The 15761-nt window shown below is 50.3% G+C and overlaps 1 protein-coding gene across 3 annotated transcripts in view; it reads left to right on the top strand.

Annotated features, from left to right (window-relative positions):
* Positions 1–15761, top strand: part of Nlrc5 (NLR family CARD domain containing 5) — an 82650-nt gene that overhangs the window by 38336 nt on the left and 28553 nt on the right. For all 3 annotated transcript variants that reach the window (XM_087206162.1, XM_013071622.3, XM_087206157.1), the window contains exons 17-27: positions 380–439; positions 1116–1208; positions 1779–1862; positions 3328–3417; positions 4209–4253; positions 5129–5218; positions 5815–5898; positions 10363–10446; positions 12729–12818; positions 12984–13046; positions 13431–13514. In XM_087206162.1, the coding sequence (XP_087062288.1) occupies positions 380–439; positions 1116–1208; positions 1779–1862; positions 3328–3417; positions 4209–4253; positions 5129–5218; positions 5815–5898; positions 10363–10446; positions 12729–12818; positions 12984–13046; positions 13431–13514 (867 nt within the window). The remainder of the gene's footprint in view (positions 1–379; positions 440–1115; positions 1209–1778; positions 1863–3327; positions 3418–4208; positions 4254–5128; positions 5219–5814; positions 5899–10362; positions 10447–12728; positions 12819–12983; positions 13047–13430; positions 13515–15761) is intronic.

Below are 15761 nucleotides of genomic sequence, written 5' to 3'. Positions count from 1 at the left end.
CAATTTCCTCTGTAGGATCTGGACTTTGAAGGTTTGCTTAGGGTTAGGGCTGACATCTCTGACGTCACTGATGATGGTGATGATGATGATGGTGATGATGATGATGATGATGATGATGAAGAAATGAATGGTAATAGAAGCCAAGGTTAATAGAGCATTTTCTATATGTGCACCAAACACTGAACTAAAACAATTCACATGTATATTACCCCACTGCGGGGTTGGGCAACTTGTCGTGTCACACACCAGGCCAAATGGGAACTGAGGTTGCACTGACTCCAGGCTGAGTAGAGGCTGACGTGGCGGGCGAGGTGGGGGTGGACTTCAGAGACAGTGGACGAGGCATCTGCTGGAGGGCTTTGGTGTTTGTCCCCTACAGGGCTGCATTTCTAGACAACTTTACATCCCCAACAGCCTCTGAGCCTTACCGAGGGATCAGGTATGGTGATAGCCTGGCATGTGGGTACCAGCTTCCTCCCTTCCTTGTCCCCAGGCCTCAACCCCAAGCCCACATGCTCCTTAGGGTCACCACACCCTGCAGCATCCAAGAGTTGTGTGCTGGCTTCCATTTTTCCTCCTTCCTTTGTAGCCTGGGGCAGCCCCTTCAGTCACCTCCCTGGGCTCCCCAAGCCCCAGCAGCAGTAGGGTTGAGGGGACACTGAAGGAGAAGAGGGTAGCCCTGCCCTCCTGACTTGCGGCCTCACTGGGGCTCAGCCTGGTCCCTGCAGACCTCCTGCCCACACTCCTCCCCTCCTCCTGTTCTGTCTGTTCATACCTCCCTCTCAGCTCTGTCTCTCTCTCTCTCATTCCCTGTGTCTTTCATAGTTTCTCTTTCTCTACTGCTTTTAGCCTTCTTGTCTGTTTTCCTGTCTCTCTCTCTCTCATCTCTGACTTTCTGCCTGTGTGTGACCTCTTACAGATGTTGTGTGTGTGTTGAACCCTCTTGTCTGTCTGTCTCTCTGCCTGCCTGTCTGCCTGTCTGTCTGTCTGGATGCCAGACGTGCTAAGGTTCCTCCTTCCCCGGAAGCCTGGCTCTCTAGGTCTGGGGAGACAGGTGGCTGTCATCTCTGTGCAGCAGGCAGGTGGTACAGAGCTGTGGATCTGCCCCTCTGCAGGCTAACACACTGTGGCTTCCGGGCCAAGCACCTAGAGAAGCTCTGTAAGGCGCTGGAAGGAAGCTGCCTCCTCCCCCATCTTGGACACCTCGAGTGAGTGTTTGCGCCTCGGAAGGCAGCACGTGGGGACGATCAGAGTGCCTCCGTGTTAGTGTGTTGGTGTTTCACTTTGGGGTTATTTGGTGTTTTTATTTTTTGTTTTGTGATACTAGGGATTGAATCCAGGGCCTTCATACTGAGCTACATTCCCTAGCCCTTTTTATTTTGAGAAAGGGTCTCACTACAGTAGCCAGGCTGGGCTCACACTTTCAATGCTCCTGCCTCAGCCTCCCAGAGTGCTGGGTTTTGATTTGTTTTTTAAGATTTAGATCAGCAGTTCTTTCCCTCCTGAAGTCAGAGAATCTGGTGAAAGTTATGATTTTCTCCTCAAAGATATGTGCTTCTGAAGCCCACCCTGGTCCCCTTGGAGTCCATGAATCTCACAGAAGAGCCCAGAGGAACCCCCAGCTGCCTATGTGGGACAGACTGAGGCCTGTTCAGGTGGCCTAGGCTGTGTCTGGGTCTCAGGAAAAGCTGGGAGGGTCAGGGCAGGGTTCCAGTGAGCCATGTTGCTGCTGAGCCCACCCAGCCTCAGGTGACCCTTCCCTTCCCTTCCCATTTCAGCTTCTCAGGCAACGCTCTAAAGGATGAAGGGGCCATGCTGTTGGCCCAGCTGCTCCCAGGGCTGGGATCTCTTCAGTCCTTGAAGTAAGTAGCCACCTGGTAGAGCCCCTGGAGTTGTCCTCTGCAGGATGAGTGGAAGCATTCTGTGTCCCCTTGCCATCCTCCTGGGGTTATGGTAAAGATGCAATGAGAAAATGCACATGGATCCCTGCGCCTAGTCCCTGACCTTGGCAGGGCGACAGCTCAGTAAAGGGCAGCAGCTACCTCACTGCCTATTCAGATTAGCACAAGCAACAGCTCACTTCACAGAGACTCTGGGCTTGTGACTCAGTGATTTGGCTTTAGCCTTCACTGCTCAGGTCATTCCCTGTGTCTCTGCAGGGCTCCCTGGGCCATGGGCAGCTCAGCCAATGTTAGGGGAGAATGGGGTGTTATGGGAAGCACTGTGGAAGTCTGGGAACATAGTAGGTGATAGGTGGCCAGCAGCCCTTTTGGCTTCAGGGTTCCAGGAAAGGGTTGTTTTACAGGTCTTGTGCTGGGTAAGAAGGGAGGGTTTAGAGCACAGAGGTGTCTAGGGCAAGCAGGTGTCTAGGGCTGCCCAAAGGTCCTGCATACCTGAGGAAGAGAGGGGAGGTGTTCAGCCTGGGAGGGAAGCACCCCAAAGCAGACCAAAGTTCCTGGCCCCAAGTGTTCTTGGCACACGCAGCTTCCTTCTCCTCCCAAGCTTTTCTAGGCCAAAGCATGAGGAACCTTGGTAAGAAGTGGTAGGTCCTAGGTTTCAGGTGGCTGACCTACTTACTATGTGACCTTGGGCAAGTTGTCACCTCTCTGAGCCCTTGGCTCCGTCAGTAAAGGGACAACTGTAGGTGTGGTCACTGCTTGTGGCTACAGCCTCTGGAGTAAGTGCTGCAACCTCAGGGCCCTTCCTGCTTGGACAGCAGTGTCCTGAGGAAGCAGAGAAGGGGAGGATGTCATCTCTGACCCTGCTTGGGGCCTGCACTTGACCGGGAGGGAAAGTCTTTGCTCTGTAGGCAGTTGATGTACACACTGAGTATACGGCTCACTCCCAGGTGGCCTTTGTATCACCCTGGGTTCTAGCTGAGCCAGTGCTGGGAGGCTCTGTGCTTGAGGAGAAAATTTAAATGGCAAATACAATGGCAGAGGGACCAGGAAAGAAGGGAAGCTTGGTCCCTGCTTTTTGAGCAGAGGGCCACATTTCTGTTTTGCACTAGAACCATGCCCTTCGTCAGATGGGGAGACAGAGCCCAGCTCTGGCCTAAAGCACTCTTTAGATCCATCACTGACCAAGGGAACCACTGGCTTCTGGTCTGGGCTCTGTCACCAACATGGCTGGTCATCATAGACCACATTGGCCTGTGTCGGGCCTGTCTCCTCAGTTGTACTATGAAGTTGAGGGGTGCTCTCCAACCACCTGGTGCTCAGTGTTTGTCATCTGGAAACAGAGACAGCCTCACGTTCCTGGTTCACTGACACATTGTGTGTCCAGGTACCGGGTGGCTTCCATCAGTGTCACCCTTGTAATCTCCAGCCTCAGTGAGAATGGCATAGCCCTGGATGCCGTGTTCCGTCTGACCCAGTGCCTGTCCACTCTGCAATGGGTTTGCCACCTGGAAGTAAGGTGAGTGCGCCTCTCTGTTTCTACCAGCTGTACCCTTCATGCCATAGGGCATCAGTTCCTACTTGGGCCCCTCTTCTGCCATGTCACCAAGTATCATCCATAGAGCCCTGGACAGCACCAGGTGCCGTGAGCACATGGCAGTTGCCCACTGAATGAACGATTATATGAATGAGTGAATGTGGCCTCAGACACACTCGAATTTTTCCAATTCACCATAGAACAGAGTCCATCGACTCTCTTACTCGCTCCCTAGACTGTCCTCAGAGATTTACAGGCAAGTTTGGACCTGCCTGGTAGCCCCTGGGGACTCCAGGACCTGTCCTAATTGTGAGATCTCTGGAGCTGATCAACCTAGAGGGCAGACAGCAGCCAGCCCAGCAGCTCCCATGAAGTACTTCTACGGTTCAGGCGAGCACTGCCTCCCTCGTCCAACCCTAAGGGTCCCCAAGAGTGGAGGTGCCATGGCAGATGGACCAGGCTTCACTGCTTCCCAGTTGTGGCAGCTTTGAGCATGTCCTGGAGCTTGTCCTGCCTTGGTGTCCTTGTTTGCAAAATGGATCTAAGAATAATTTCTTCCTTTGCAGCTGTGTTGTGAGAAGGCAGTGAGATAACAGTGGTGGCACATTCCATATATGCCTTGATAAATGTAGATTGCTGAATCGACTGATTGTGATAGTCACTAAAACAGCAGGCCACCTTCCAGCCTTCATGACCTGGCCAGGCCTGTCTCTCAGGGACTTGGAAGAAGCCCTTTGCCCTTTCTCAGACCTCTGCTTCCTCTTTACTTCCAGCTTTGAGAGCCAGCACATCCTCCTGAGAGGTGACAAGAGAGGCAGGTGAGGAGGGGCGTTCTGGGAAGGGGGGATCTCCCTCTTGCTAGGGTCCACTTAGGCCAAGAGTAGAGCACTGGGGTCTGACACACTGGAATTAAGCCTGCTTCTGTACCTCCCTTGCCCCCACACACCATGTAAATAGTGACCAGTGGCATAAATCTGTCCTGGAGCAAGGTGGTTTGCAGAGCAGAGGCCCTGGTGGTTGACTCCAGGGCAGAGGAGTTGCTGGGTACAGCCAGGAGAGCAGTTAGTTTTCTGCTCTGGGGTGACTTCTGCCCACACAGCTTAATATGGATCATTGCCCTTTCACACTGTGAGAATCACCCTTAAGAAGCAGGGAATCATTGGTGCTCTGGGGGAAAAAAAAATAAGTTCCACATCCTCATAGCAAACAATGAATGGGTTTAGCCCTTTGCAGCTGTCTCTGGCTGCCCCCTAGTGGGGACAGGTGTCCTGGCCTCACCTGGGAAGGCTGTATGCCAAGAGGGGGCTTCTGGCACAGCCATACAGATGGCTGTCTGAACTCAGGAGTGGCCCAAGGCCAGGTGGTCTTGCTCTCAGGCTAGGGTCTCTGTTCTGAGGGATCCCCTGGAGTCTTGAAGCGCAAAGGGCTGAGGTACAGGGAGGCAGAAGTCATGAATGCTACCTCAGTGGTCAGAGTAGGGAGGGCTCTGTCCTGACTCCTCTAACCTAGTCAGGTGCTGCCCACCTGGACATGTATAAGCTGCTGGCTTCCTTTCCGGGGTCTCAGTTTCCCACCTGTACAATGAGGGGCTGGACTCGGATCTAGTCCCTTGACTAGATCCCTGACTTCTGAGTGCTGGGGTCTAATGTGAATGACTTGAACTTTCCTTTTGTCACGGTCTCCCCACTTCCAGGGACAAACTGGCTGGTGAATCTTTGCCAGAATTCCCAGCAGGAGCTCAACTTGCAGGTTTCCATCAGCACTGTGTCCCCAGGAGCTTCTGGTACTTTCTCCCACTTCTTCCTTGGGGGTAACCACAATAGGGGTGAGGGGTCAGGAAGCGGGCAGAGCCTAGGGCCCTAAGGCTGGGGATTGGGACAAAGGGAAAAGAGAGAGCTTGACAGAAGGGAAAAGTGGGGTGTGTGTGAGGGCAGGGGCTGGGGTTTGGGGCCGCTCAGTGGGCCTAGGCCTTGGTCTTCTCCTTAGAGAGAGTCCGAATTTATCTGCAGCACACAGGACAGCCCGCCCAGCTGCTCCCTGTCTGGGGCTGTCTCTGCTTTGGGACACCATTTTCTAGAAGCAGATAGCCTCTCTCCCCAAATATACAAAGAAGTACAAGGAAAGTTGGGCTGCAGAGAAAGAAAGGCAGCCTGCTTTTGCTAGAACATGCCCTGGGGTTTAGGAGGGTCCTCCAGCTCTGCAGTGAGGGGCTACGAGACCCCAACTGGGTCATGAAGTCCTCCCAGAGGAGAAACGCCTTCAACAGAGCTGTAGGGGAAACAGTGGAGAGCAGAGAGTGCCTTGCAGAGAGGGGTGTCCCTGGCTGGAAGGGGCCCTGGCCCTCTCTTATCCCCTGCCCTGCCTCCTGCCCTGTCTCAGCCTCAAGAAGTGTCAGCTGGAGCCTCTGAGCCTCACTCACCTCTGCACAGCTCTGGAGAAGTGGTCAGGGCCACTGGAAGTCAAGTAAGTGACAAGGCACAGCCCAAAGAGCACCATGTGGGCATCTGTCCAGCGACTGTCCCTGGGAGGGGCTGCCTCGTTAGAAGCCAGGGAGTCTGTCCTTGTCCCTTTCCGCCAGACCCTGCTAGCCCTACCTATGGGAGTCTCCGGGCCTTTTAGGGGGTTGGTTGTCTTCCAGCACCCCGCCCAGACCTTGGGCACCGTAATGCCCCTCTCAGAGCTCCGCCCTTTACCTTCCCACATGCGGCACCCAGGAGCCCCACCTGTCCTCAGGCAGGCACCATTCAGGCCCGCCTCTGTGGCCAGAGCTTAGGGCTTTCCAAGGCTCTTCCTTGGGGTAACCCTCTCCCTGGGGTCTCCCCTTCTCCCAGCCCACACACACCCAGAACACCTGGGCCACGACCAAAGACTAGGTTTACAATCGGGAGTCTTGACTCAGCCACCTACAAGCTGGGTGACTTTGGAGAAATGACTAACTTCCTGGGCTTCAACTTCCTTAGAATGGATGGTCACTTCCCTTTGACTGTTACTGTTGTAATTTTATTACAATAATCACCTTAAAACAAAGAACCCCAAGCCAAAGCCTTCCTCACCAAACAACCCCTTTTCTCTGACCCCACCAACGCTGTCCTTTGTCCAGGTGACCTTCTGCTTCTTGCCCATTAGCCTATTTTGTTTTCTCCTACAGGCTGAACATACCTTATGCAAAATGCATGGGACCATGAAGTGCTTTGGATCTGGGATTTTTTTTTTCAGATTTTAAGATAATTGCATATACATAATGAGACATAGTAGGGATGGAACCCACATCTAAACACAAAATTCACTTGTTTTGTATACACCTTGTGCAATAGCCTGAAGGTCATTTTACACATTTTTGGTGTGACTACATTTTGACTGCTGACCCCTCACATGCAGTCAGGAATTTTCCCCTTCTGCTGTTGCATCAGTGCTCAACAAGTTTTGGATTTTGGATTTTCAGATGCTTAGCATTTATTTGCAGTCCACAATTTCACTTATGTCACTCCATATATGTTTTTCTATTTTGCTACAGTGCTGTTCCTTGTTTTCTGGCTCCATTTCAAATGCCTTTCCACCTTTTCCAACAAGATGATCTGTTCTGACCCCTGAGTGTCCTTCCTATGCTTTGCTCTGTGTTTGGACACATGTGGTCAGGGAAGTGGAGTTTTTACATTGCTTGACAGACAAAGGATATTACCATGCTAGATCTCTCTGCAACTAGCTCTTGTCTTAGAACTGTAGAACATGGTTTCCCTGAAGATCAAGCTATATGGACCCAATTCCCTTTTTTTTTTTTTTTTTTTTTTTGTATGGGTCTCGTGAAGTTGCCCAAGTTGACCTCAAACTTGGGTCAGCCTCCCAAGTACCTGGTATTACAGGCATGCACCACACCCAGCACTGATTCATTTTTTTTTAACAAGCTACCTTAGAAAAGTTTTAGATTTTATTTACAGACAAGTTGGTGCTGGGGATTTAGCTCAGTGGTGCCTTACCTGCCTCAGAAGCTCAAGGTCCTGTGTTTGATCCTCAGTACTGGAGGAAAAAAAAAGAAAAGTTGGAAACACTTTCCCTTTTTATCAGCATCGTACACTGCATTTGTCACAATGAAGAAACCAACCTTGATACACAACTAACTTCACCTTTGCTAACCTTTCCACTAACGTCTATTCTGCCTCTGATCCAGAGTCTCAACTGGGACCCTACATTGCATTTAAACCTTAGTCTCCTCTGGTCTCTGGTGGTCCATTTCGAGGAGCACTGGTCAGATATTTTGCAAGCTGTCCCTTGGTTAGGGCTTGTCTGGTGTTTTTCTCCTGGTTAAAGTGGGTTATGGATTTGGGGAACAACACTGCAGAGGCAAAGTGGCCTTCTCAGCACATCTTCTCAGGGCTGAATGTTGATAGTGACCTTCATCACCTGGCCAAGGCTGAGCTGAGATTCCCCACTGTAAAGTTACTTTTTAATTTAAACAGCACTTTTATTATGATATAAAAGTAGTGAAAAAGTGTAAAGGACACTCAAGTACCCTCCACCTACCTCAATAGTTATTACCTCACAGCCTCAACACACACACACACATGCATGCATACACACTCTGAGGGTTTTTTGTTTTGTTTGCTGATTTACTTGTTTTCAGTATTGGTGATTGAACCCAGGGCCTTCACACTGAGCTGTTTCTCCATCCCATTTTAAAATTTTGAGACAGGGTCTTACTAAATCACTTAATTGTCCAGGCTAGGCTTGAACATGCAATCTTCTTGCCTCAGCCTCTCACTGTGCTGGGATTACAAGTGCTCACCACTGTGCCTGGCTACTCTGAGTTATTTTGAAGCAATTCTCAAATACCATATAATTTTGTCTGTAAATATTTCAGTATGCATAGCAATAAGTGCTCTGTATTTTTAACATAACCACAAAATCATTATCAAATCTAAAATATTAACGATTCCTTAAAATTATCAAATATCCCATCAATATTTAATTGTCCCTGATCACCTCTCATGTATGTTTTACAGAGTGTACACTTTTGTCCATCCACAGCACGGGTGGGTGTGCACACGATTCCTCCCACCCCCTAGGATGTCCAGGCCGCTCCCAGGAGCCCCACAGCAATGCTCCAAAGAGCTCTTCCTCATTTAACTGTTAAGCAGCTACTGTATCCCATACCCTGGGCCAGGCCCTGTAGGACACAACGACAGGATGCTGTAGGTCAGGGCTCACCTTTGGCAATAGGGCCTTCGGAGGTCTGAGCACTGTTGAGTCTCAGCTATTGCTAGAAGTGGGATAATGAGTATGAAAGTACTTTGCCAACTGTTGAGTGCTGTGGCCACTTATTGTTATCAATAAGCTTCAAGGTACTGAACGTAGAAGTACAGCACTTGGCTCGCTGGCTCCTGGGATTTTTCCAGGGAGGCCAGGGAGGGGGGTTCCATTCAACCACCACTGCTCCACCTTGTCTCAGTTCCTCTTGGTGTACCGTGTGGGGTGATACAATGAGTAAAGTTTCCATTGTTTTTAAAAAAGTGCGTAAACCCTGTTTTTACCCAAACAGAGGCCACAGAACTGTGTGTTTGGGGTCAGGTGGGGAGCCCCATCCCAGAGGTGTTATGGAAAGATCAACCTTGGTGAAGACCCCAGGTCTGGCTGTTCTTCAGGCTCTCACCCTGGCCCTGAGACTGAAAGGACAGAGCTGAGCCTGCAGCTGGGCCCTGGCAGAGTTGGCACCATGGGCTCCTGCTCCAGAACCATGGACTGCTCCTCCCACAACATTCTCCCCCAAATTGAGGCTGGGATCCTGCACCCCCTCTTCCCCAATGGAGATAGACGGGTGGAGCAGCTGGAAGCCAGAGTGTGGGGAAAGGGTCAGCCTGAAGGGGGCCAAAGGGACAGGGATAAGGAAAGAAGGGCAGCAAAGGACAAAGGTGGAGAAGATAGGAGGAGACCACATGGCAAGGCTCTGGGAGCAGGAAGTGGTTCCTGTCCCCCAGCGGAGGGGCGCATGTAAATCCCAGGTGCTCAGAGAGCGCAGAGACCCAAGGCAGGCATCTGGAATTTCTCCTCTGTCCATAGGGTTCTGTTGAATTACCCGGATGAGTGATGAACTGGTGGGTCAGTTTTACTGGCCACAGAGACCAGAGCCAGCCTCGTCTTTCCCATGCTGGGTCTCTGCTAACCTGATCACCCCTCTGGATGAAAGAGGAATTTTTTATACTAGGTATTGAATCCAAGACCTTCACACTGAGCTACATCTCAGTCCTTTTTTAAATTTTTATTTTCTTTGTTTTATTTTTTGAGACAGGGTCTCTCTAAGTTACCAAGTTGCCCAGGTTAGGTTCAAACTTGCAGTCCTCTCTGAGCCTGCCAAAGGGCTGGAATTATAGACACCATGCCTGACTTCTTTTCTTAATGAATGTGTTTTATAGATCACTAATCTTCATCAATAATAATCCTGCTCAAAAATGGAAATGAAATCTATGTAAATAGGGAAGGGTGGAGAGGGTAAAGGGTGCACAGGTAATGGGGGGGGGAATAAGAACCAAGATGTATCATGTACAGGTACAAACACCCAAGGGTAAATGTAAACAAATTGTATACCTAAAATGTACCAATAAAAGAACTAAAAAAAAAAAATCCTACTCATCCATTTAGTTGAGGAAAAGTCTACTATAGCCCCTTGGGAATTTGCAACACGTAGCAGCCTATTCAAGCCTCAGAGAAGTCCTGCAGCACAGAAAATGATTTCGTTTAGTCGGACCCAGTCTTTTCCAAACTTATGTGGCCATCCCCTTTTCCCAGCCCCATAGTTTAACTCAAGGACTCAGTGTTGGGAGGTAGTGTTTCAGGTAACACCGGCTTGCTTACATCTCCAAAAGGCTCGGGCTGTGAACCCAGCCTCTCTGTTTTTCTAAAAGATCCCCCTATTCATTTAGATGCTTTCTTTCACAGATTGTCCTGTGAGACCCTGAGCGACCAGAGCCTGGAGACCCTGCTGCACTGCTTGCCCCGGCTGCCTCAGCTAAGCCTGCTGCAGTAAGACTGGACGAGTCCTGGTCCTGCCTCTGCCCACCCAGTGCCCTGACCCTGAGACTCTTGTCCACAAAGCCTTCCTCCTCTTCCCTCCCTTTCTCCTGGACACTCATCATCTTGCTGGCACAAATAGAGACTCGAATCTGCTTCCAGCTCTTCCCTAGTACTTTGTCAACCTCAGAGGCAGTTATTGGTCCCCTCTGTGTTTCAGTTTCCTCATCTGACAGATGGGATCAGTACTTCCCAGCCCTTCCCTGGGGTTGAGCCTCACACAGACCAGTTGCTCAAGATGCTCTTAAGAAGGAACAAGCATGGCCAGCAGACTGTCGTGCTCTCTCACCCATGGAAAGGTCACCTAGCCCTAAAAAGGGCCTGCACAGATGTGGGTCATGTATATGTCACACACTGTTTTTTAAAGGTCAACATCTAACTCTGTTAGAGGGAAGAATTCAAGCAGCATCTCCCTAAGTATTTAGAGCTCTCTTCTAATTTCAGCTCAGACTGGTTAGAATTTAGAAAGGATTTACTTTAAATATTCTTCTAGCAGGGGGGAAAGCAGCTGCAGCTGAGATAGAAAAATACAACAGGAAATTAAATCATAATGTTAACAGCAGCACCGTAAGTGCTGAGGCTGGGGCTCTCTGAGGTGCCTGGGCTGGCTCACATCACCTCCAGGGTCTCACTTATCCTCGGTCCTACAGGGAAGAAGCAGATGTGACAACCTGCCGGAGGTGGGCGGGTGCAGAGCCGCTCACATGCCCGCTCACAGCCCCCACCTTGCCTGGAGAGAGCAGATCAGGAAGGGATCCTTTAGTCACAAAATGAACACACAGGAAACCCCAGATCAGAATGGGCCTTCTGTGTGCCTAAGTCACACAACATCCGCCCGCCCCCCTCCTTGTCTGTCTTTGGAAAGGGGTGGCCAGCCTGTCCCTTGCCAGGGGCTTCAACTTTCCATTACTCAGCCCAAGGTGTTTGTGCTGGGGACTTGGCAGAGGTCCTTGTTTCCTCGGAGCACACCTTGAAGTCCGGAGGTGAGATCAAATACAGTGAGTGCAGCCAGTGGGAAGGTGTTTCTCCCGGGAGGTAAATGAGTTGCTGGAGAGGAGATTGGGATGATGGTAGCTGTGGTCAGGGACTGTTCTGAGGATAAACGCTGAGCTGTGTCTGAAGGAGAGGAGGGAGCCAGCCTTGGGAAGAGCAGGGAAATGCGTGCAGACACAGGGAACAGCCTTTGAGAAGCTGAGTCAGGCGAGCTTGGTGGGCTCCAGAAACGGCCCAGAGGCCATGGAGGCCTGAGCATGGTGTCTGACAGGGAGACCGAGGGACAGGAGGTAGAGAGAGTTGGCCAGGGCTGGGCCTCACGAGCCTGGTAGCCATGGCGAGAAGCTTGGGTCTTTGTCCCAGGGAATTTGAAAGGTAGAGAACTAATTTGGATATTTAAAGTTCATTGTGACCACTAGATAGAGAGGGGCCTGGGACAAGCGGAGAAAGGAGAGGAGGGAGGAGCTGTGTGAGCCCCGGTAAGAAGGGAAGGAGCTGAGAGTCAGTGGGGAGGTTGGGTGGACACAGGGCGTGTCTTGGTGAGATGAGCTGATGGAGGTTTGTGGGGGTGCTGAGGTCACCTCCCAGGGCAGCATGGACCCGCCTCATTTTCCCTACGGTGAAATTTGTAACTGAGGGTAATTTTGCCCCTCAAGAGAACTTTGGACAACATGTGGAGATATTTTTGGTATCATAACTAGGGACAGGGGTGCCGCTACTGCCTCTAATGAGCAGAGGTCGGCACACTGCCAAATTCTCCACAGAGCAAGGACAGCTGCCCCTCACAGCAAAGAATGATCAGACTCCACATCTCAACAGCACTGAGTCAAGAAACTGCCCAGAGCTCCTGCAGCTTCTCACTCTATCAGCAAGGACTCACCCTTCCAATGAGCAGTTATAATAATAAGCATGGGTATCATGCCAGGCTGTGTGCCCATTAGATGTAAGCATATCCTCATACACTGGCCAGGAAGGTTTAGCATGACTAGTCCTCTTTCCAGATGAGGAGATGGAAGTGCAGAGAACAAGTGGCTTGTTCAAGGTCAAAGGCCAGGAAGCACAGCTAGGACCCAACCCCAAGTCTGCTTGCTCCCAGCCCCTGTTTATGCCTCTTGAATCCCTGCCTTCTTCTTCATTGCCCTGGTGAGCTGCCAGCCCCCCACATCCTCCTCTTCCTCCCCCTGCAGCCTATCCTGGTTTTTTGTCCCTGATCTTGAATGTACTGCCACTTTCCTTCTCAGGCTGAGCCAGACAGGACTGCCCCTGAAAAGCCCTTTCCTGCTGGCCAGCATTGTCAGCCAGTGCCCACGGGTTCAGAAGGTGGATCTCAGGTGGGCATTGTTCTAGGACAAGGACAGGTCTCTGAGGGTTTGGCCTGGAGACCAGAGGGATGCAAAGAGGCATGAAGACACCAGGACCTGGGCCAGAGGCTGGGCTTCTGGAGGAGGAGCACCTCCCCTGGGGAGCACCCAAGACCCAGGTGCTGTCTGTTCCAGGTCCCTGCGCAATGCCACACTGCGATTCAGGTCCAGCGAGGAGCAGGAAGGTGTGTGCTGTGGGTAAGTCCCCCCAAACCATGACTGGGAAGCCCATGGGTTTGGGCACAGCTTGACTCAGAATCCCCTGCAGGGCCTTCCCCCAGGATCTCCAACTCAGTGGGTTTGGTAGGGGTCCCAGAATTTGCATCTCAAGTTCCCAAGTGGTGGCGATGCAGCTTTTAATTTGGGAGGACCACACTTTGAGAACTGCCCCCCACCCAGAGGGAGGATGTGGGTTCCAAGTGGGACCTGCTGGAGAGTGGGAGCAGTGAATGCTGGGTATTTTCAGAAGACTCCGGCTTGGGTGGGGACCCCGAGCTAGGCAGCACACCCAGGACCAGCCGGGATGGAGATGGTCAGAGCAGCTGAACACCCCCTCCCCAGCTCACATCCCATTGCCCGCAGGTTCACGGGCTGCAGCCTCCGCCAGGAGCATGTGGCGCCACTGTGCCGGGCACTGAGCAAGTGTGATTACCTCTGCCAGCTGGAGTGAGTGGGGGGGGGGCATGTACCTACGTAGGACTCAGGGAGGGGGGCATGAATATGTGTGTCTGTGTGCATACATGCACTCTTGTGTGCCTACCTCCACCCCTAGGGCCAGCTGTCAGGGGAAGCATGAGATTCTGGCCACATCCCTCAGGCTTCTCTATAGCATTCTCTGTCCCTCTCCCACCCTCACTCCTCCAGGGGGAGAGCTACTTTTATGCCTGTCCTGGTAACTTGTGCAGCCCTCAGAAAGGGTTAGAGGCCCCCTCAACCTTCTGTTGGTCCATAGGTCCAAGCTGCAGGCAGATGGGGGCTACAGTGCAGGATCCATTGGTTTGCCTGGCAGGTGGTCATGAGTACCAAATGGCTAACTGAGGAGGGACCTCAGCCAGGCAGGTTGAGGCTTTCATCCCTGTGGCCTCTCCTGGGTGCCCGGAGTACAAGCCCTACATGGATGGGACCATCCTAACAGCAAACACCTGACAGGCACTTTCTCCACTGTTTTAAGTGCTTCTTGTGTTCTTTTGAATCATTCCAGCAACCCTAGGTACCACCACTTTACAGATGCTACCATTTTACAGATGAAGGCATTGGGACACAAAATTTAAGAATTTGCCTCAAGTCACACAGCAAGTGCAATACAGTCTTTACTCAGAAGTGTTAGGATCCAGCGTAGGACAGTTGGGAAATAAAGGAGCTATCTCTGGAAAAAGAGAGAGAGAGAGGAAAGGAAAGAAAAAAGTTTAAATTCTGGTTGTGTTATGGTCAAGAAAGAATTGTGAGTGATGAAATCATGTATTTTAAAGAAAGATGAATGAACCATATGATATGTTTCCAAGTTTTTCTGTTTTTCATTGTAGAGGGATTTTTTTTCTTATTTTAAAGATCGTTTTATTAAGTGGCTTTATGAGACAAAGCAATTTTTTAAATTAAATTCTTTTATTGGTATATTTTAGGTACACAACACAATTACATTTCTCACTGGGAATTGTACCTTTACATAATGCATCTTGGTTCTTATTTTTTCCCCATTCCTAGCCCTCCCTTCACCCCCTCCACCCTTCCCTATTTACAAAGACTTTATTTCCATTTTTTCCATTTCTCAGCATTTTTCCTTTCCCTTCTTTCCTTTCCCCTGCCCCTCCCACTACCTCTACCCCTTTGGACCTTTTCTTCCTATTTTACATTATCGATTATTCATTCTAATCTTTGGTACATTTTAGGTATACAATATAATGACATTCATCATTGGAAATTTGCACCTTTACATAGTCTCTCTTGGTTCTTATTTTTCACCCTTGCCCAGCCCTCCCTTCAACCCCTCCATTCCTCCCTATTTACAAAGATTTTGTTCCTATTTTTCCATTTTCTCATATTAATCCCATTCCCTTCTATCCTTTCCCCTAGCCCTCCCACTTCCTTCCCCTTTGCCCCTTTTCTTCCTATTTCACATTACCTATTATACATTTTAGTCCTTATTTACACTTTCAGTTTCTCACACCAGAGAAACTATTTGGTATTTATACATGTGGAGACAAAGCAATTTTTTTTTTTTTTTTGGTACCGGGGATTGAACTCGGGTCCTTGAGCTTGTGCAGCTGGCGGCGAAACCACTGAGCTAAATCCCCCGCCCCAAAGCAATTTTTAAATGAAACATCTCAGGAAAAGATAAAATAAAGAAGCATCTGAAGTACCAAAGATGTAGGAGGAAATTCAGATGTTTGGGGGCACACTGGTTATATTGTTTCTGAAATTGTAGCTAAAGTACAGAATGCTACAAGGAAGGGAAGTCAGAAAGTATTTGGATACAGTTTCTGATAGATACCAAACTCCCCGTTTAAAAGAACAAATCTGTTGGGGAAATGTATTCTCCAAATATTTTTTTCCTGAATTTATTCTGGTTCAGAAATTGTGGCTCCCGATTTATGCAGGCCAGGGGTAGGCGCAAAGCTAAATGGTTTTTCTCCAAGTCCGGAAATCCTGCTGGAGTCCCAGGAGCCAGATATTGCAGGGGAAGATGAGGACTGGCTTACTGTGTGCTGATCCGGGGAGAGTAGCAGGCAATGTGGGAGCTGGTGGCGATTCTAGTGGTGCCAGAAATGATGGTGGATGTGGTGGGCCTGGTGGTGTTGAGTGGTGATGATATTGGTGGTGCTGGCGGGGGCGGGGGGTGGCTGACGATGGATGGCATGGTCAGTAGCAATGACAGTAGACCCAGAAGTAGGGACCATGAGAAGCAAGCAGAGCCCA

Source organism: Heterocephalus glaber, unplaced genomic scaffold (genome assembly GCF_053883595.1).
Source record: "Heterocephalus glaber isolate CG9 unplaced genomic scaffold, H.glaber_assembly_v1.0 deba00000071, whole genome shotgun sequence".
Taxonomy (NCBI): Eukaryota; Metazoa; Chordata; class Mammalia; order Rodentia; family Bathyergidae; genus Heterocephalus; species Heterocephalus glaber.
The sequence above is the reverse complement of the archived record's forward strand: the minus strand, read 5'-3'. Positions and strand labels throughout refer to the sequence as shown.